The sequence below is a fragment of the Toxoplasma gondii genome (genome assembly GCF_000006565.2).
Source record: "Toxoplasma gondii ME49 unplaced genomic scaffold asmbl.1665, whole genome shotgun sequence".
Lineage (NCBI taxonomy): Eukaryota > Apicomplexa > Conoidasida > Eucoccidiorida > Sarcocystidae > Toxoplasma > Toxoplasma gondii.
In genome coordinates, this window is record NW_017383740.1 from 1 (window position 1) to 1,053 (window position 1,053).

The window sequence follows — 1,053 nt, forward strand, 5'->3', positions numbered from 1 at the left end:
CTCAGCAGACGCGCCACATTTTGCCTTTCGGCAGTCTCTTTCCCGGAGGCATTCTCGGGAAAATCATGCAGAAACTGATGCGGTCCTACATCATGTTTTTCCACCCAGTGCTTGCGAACTTCAAGGGGCTCCTAGCGCTCTTCCTCGGTGTCCTCTGCAAGGTCCGTCTCCCGCAGCTGATTAACGCAGTCTTTGGAGCGATCTTCCGGGCAAAACGTCGCGCCGGGCGCTACATCCACAAATTCTTCTTTAAAACCATTTCTCTCCGCAAAGACATCACCGGGAAGATCCTCGTTGACGATCTAGTCAGGGGGTCGGGAGCCGTGATGATCACTCTGCTCTTTCAGCTCCACGGTGTTGATATCGATGCCATCAGTCGACGTGGAGGGGCCGTCGAGTCAGGCGTTCTCGCCGGCCAGGGCGTGTGGACCTTGTCCGATGGTCTCTTCGTCGGCTTGAAGGATTTCGGCCAACTCTTCCGAGCCTATTTTGAACGATACGTAAATCTCACATCCGCAATCCACACCTACTGCGCAAAGGTACGAACGTGCGCCGGCAAAACGACGCAGCGCACGAGACGGAAAAAGTGAAATACAAAGCAGTCTTGATGTGACAGAAAACGGACCATGTGGTAGATGGGAGACAGAGTGGCTCCACCGAAGAGCTGGCACATCTTCGCCTCTTTCCGACCGTGGATCTGTCTTCAGGCTGTCGATCTGTCTGGTGTTTCCTCTGCAGCAAACGACCAACTTCTTCACAGAAACCGAACTCGATGAATTCTATGTAAGTTTCTGAAAATTAAATCTCAGAGTTGAGGAGGCTCTGGAATGCAGCGCCACATGCAACCTGCTCTGGTTCAACAACTTGAGACACTGACTGACTTTCGGATCTCTTTGGTATGTCTGCAGAACGGCGAAAACGTCGACAGAATTCCCCCTCGTGAAAGACTGTTGGCATGGGTAAGTCTAAAATAGTCCAACTAAGTAATCGTTTGTTGTAGAACTCTGACATTCCTTCAATTGCGATCGCAGCTCCAGATACCTATGGCCGCCA

At 51.7% G+C, this 1,053-nt stretch overlaps 1 protein-coding gene across 1 annotated transcript; it reads left to right on the forward strand.

Moving 5' to 3' along the window:
- TGME49_327200 (rhoptry neck protein, putative) lies at positions 1-1,053 on the forward strand (the record flags this gene model as incomplete). The annotated part of the gene is made up of 4 exons (XM_018783097.1): positions 1-539; positions 739-783; positions 909-959; positions 1,032-1,053. Coding segments are annotated over 4 exons (657 nt in total), but the record flags the coding sequence as incomplete, so codon positions are not given.